The sequence below is a fragment of the Momordica charantia genome (assembly GCF_013281855.1).
Source record: "Momordica charantia cultivar OHB3-1 chromosome 8 unlocalized genomic scaffold, Mcharantia_2.0 BLBB01000008.1, whole genome shotgun sequence".
NCBI classification, from domain to species: Eukaryota; Viridiplantae; Streptophyta; class Magnoliopsida; order Cucurbitales; family Cucurbitaceae; genus Momordica; species Momordica charantia.
The window spans coordinates 13,699,124-13,701,239 of record NW_028275166.1 but is presented as its reverse complement, the minus strand read 5'-3'; the positions used below and the strand labels follow the sequence as shown (position 1 = coordinate 13,701,239).

At 35.0% G+C, this 2,116-nt stretch overlaps 1 protein-coding gene across 1 annotated transcript; it reads left to right on the top strand.

The window, feature by feature from the left end:
• Nucleotides 1–290: 290 nt before the first annotated feature.
• LOC111004786 (uncharacterized) lies at nt 291–947 on the top strand. The gene has a single exon (XM_022275969.2). The coding sequence runs from the start codon at nt 291–293 to the stop codon at nt 945–947; it is 657 nt and encodes a 218-aa protein (XP_022131661.2).
• Nucleotides 948–2,116: the final 1,169 nt, after the last annotated feature.

Below are 2,116 nucleotides of genomic sequence, written 5' to 3'. Positions count from 1 at the left end.
TCGATGCCCGTTAGTCCATACAATTCTGTTGACTCTTGGATTTGGCATTTTGACAAGAGAGGACACTACAATGTTAAAAGTGTTATAAACTCTATATACATCAGAAGTGCAATGGTGTATCTACAAGTGCAGGCTCTAGGGGATATAATTGGAAGACTTTTTGGGAGCTAAAGGTTCCTTCTAAAATTAAGCTATTCCTATGGAAGGCAGGTCATAATCACATCCCAACAACCCAAAATCTTAGAAATCGTGGAATTGTTGTGGTACCTGATTGTATATTTTGTGCTAAGATGGAAGGTACTTCTCACGCTATCGTCCTCTGCAAAAGGGCTAAGAAAATCTGGAATCTGATGTTCCCATCTCTCTTCACTTCTCCAATAAATGGAAATCTCAGTTTTATGGACATTTGGCTGCTTCTTTATGATAAACTAAATCCACAGCAGAGAGATCTTGCTGCTTTTACCTATTGGGCAATTTGGTGTGATCGGAATTCTTTGGCCCATGGTTCTTCTGTCTCCACCCCTGCTTTAAGGTGCAATTGGATTAGTTCCTATTTTCAGAATTACTCACAGGCTCAAGAAAACAAGAGAATCTCACCGCAGCAGAGCTCGGTCCCTCCCCCATCCTGTCGTTGGCTTCCTCCTCGCGACTCAGCTATGAAGGTGAACTCTGATGCAGCCTGCCGTTCTACATCAACAGGGCTAGGTCTTATTATCAGAGACCATTTTGGGGTTTTGTTGGTAGCGAAATCAATGTTTCTGCCAATGCCATTGAACCCTCTTTTTGCCGAAATCAGAGGAATTTTGGAAGCTCTAAAGCTCGCTGCCTCACGGAGTTACACTCGCCTGGTTGTAGAATCTGATTGCCAAGAAGCCATTCGCCTCGTTCAAGGAGATCTGTTTTCGATGGGAGAAGAATTAATTGGATTATGGAAATTCGATCGTTAGCCCTAGCGTTCAAATCAATTTCCTTCATGCACTCTCCCCGTTCGTGTAATTTTTGTGCGCGTTCCTTAGCCAAATGGGCAATTTCGGCCTCATCCACGTGTTTATGGCAGTTTCCCTTCCCCTCTTGGTTAATGGATCTTGTAAAAGGGGATTCCCTTTCAACCGTTGCCCTAGTGGCTTAATTAAATGTTTCTTTCTTCAAAAAAAAAAACATACTTAACTTAACGATAATTAGCATGATCAAGAGGTCATGAGTTCGAATCCCGCACCTCTGATAACATTACTCTTTCTTATTTCTTCTTTTTCAATTAAAAGAGACTACTACTACTAGTAATTGTTTCTTGTTATTTCTTATTTACTGAAAAATAAACAAAAATAATGTTTGGTAATATTTTTTTTTGTTTATTGTTCTCTTAAATTTTATATTAAAAATAAAAGTGTAACATGAAACTTTATTTTTCAAATTAAACCTTCAAATTTTTTGTGTTATTTATTTTTTAAATTTTATAATGCATTTTAAAAATAAAAAATGATATAATAATGTTTTTATTTATGAAAAAAAGTAAAACCAAGAACATAAATAAAAAACTTGATTTTGTTGTTATCAAAATTTCTTCAGAATTTTGAAAATGTTTCTTAAAAGTGAGAAATGACAAACGACAAAAACAGTTACAAAACGCTTATGTTTCTAAAAAATTGGAAACCAAAAGCTTGAAACAAGAAATTTTATAATGCATTTTGGTTTTATCCTCTTACTTTCACACTTTAAAATACTTTCACACTTTAAAATACATTTGTTTGGGACATATATAGCTGAATTAATATTTTTTATTGAATATACAGAATCAATATTTAAAAAATAATAAATACAGAACCTAAAAAATGATCCGTAAACTTAACGAAGATTTAATTTGGATGAAGTTTGAGGGTTTTTGAAATATAGAGAGAGTAAGTATATTGGGAGACTAAATAATTATATCATGTCTTACGTCGAAAATGTCTGTTGGTGCGTCTAACACTGGTATATACTCTCCGTTGCAATGTCTTGGTCGAGTTTGCAATCTTGCGTCTGCATGTCTTGTGACAATCACGCTTATGTTACCTCTGTATATGGAACTATCTATGGGCTCTATATTTACAACTATACATGGTAAAAACGTGGATAATAG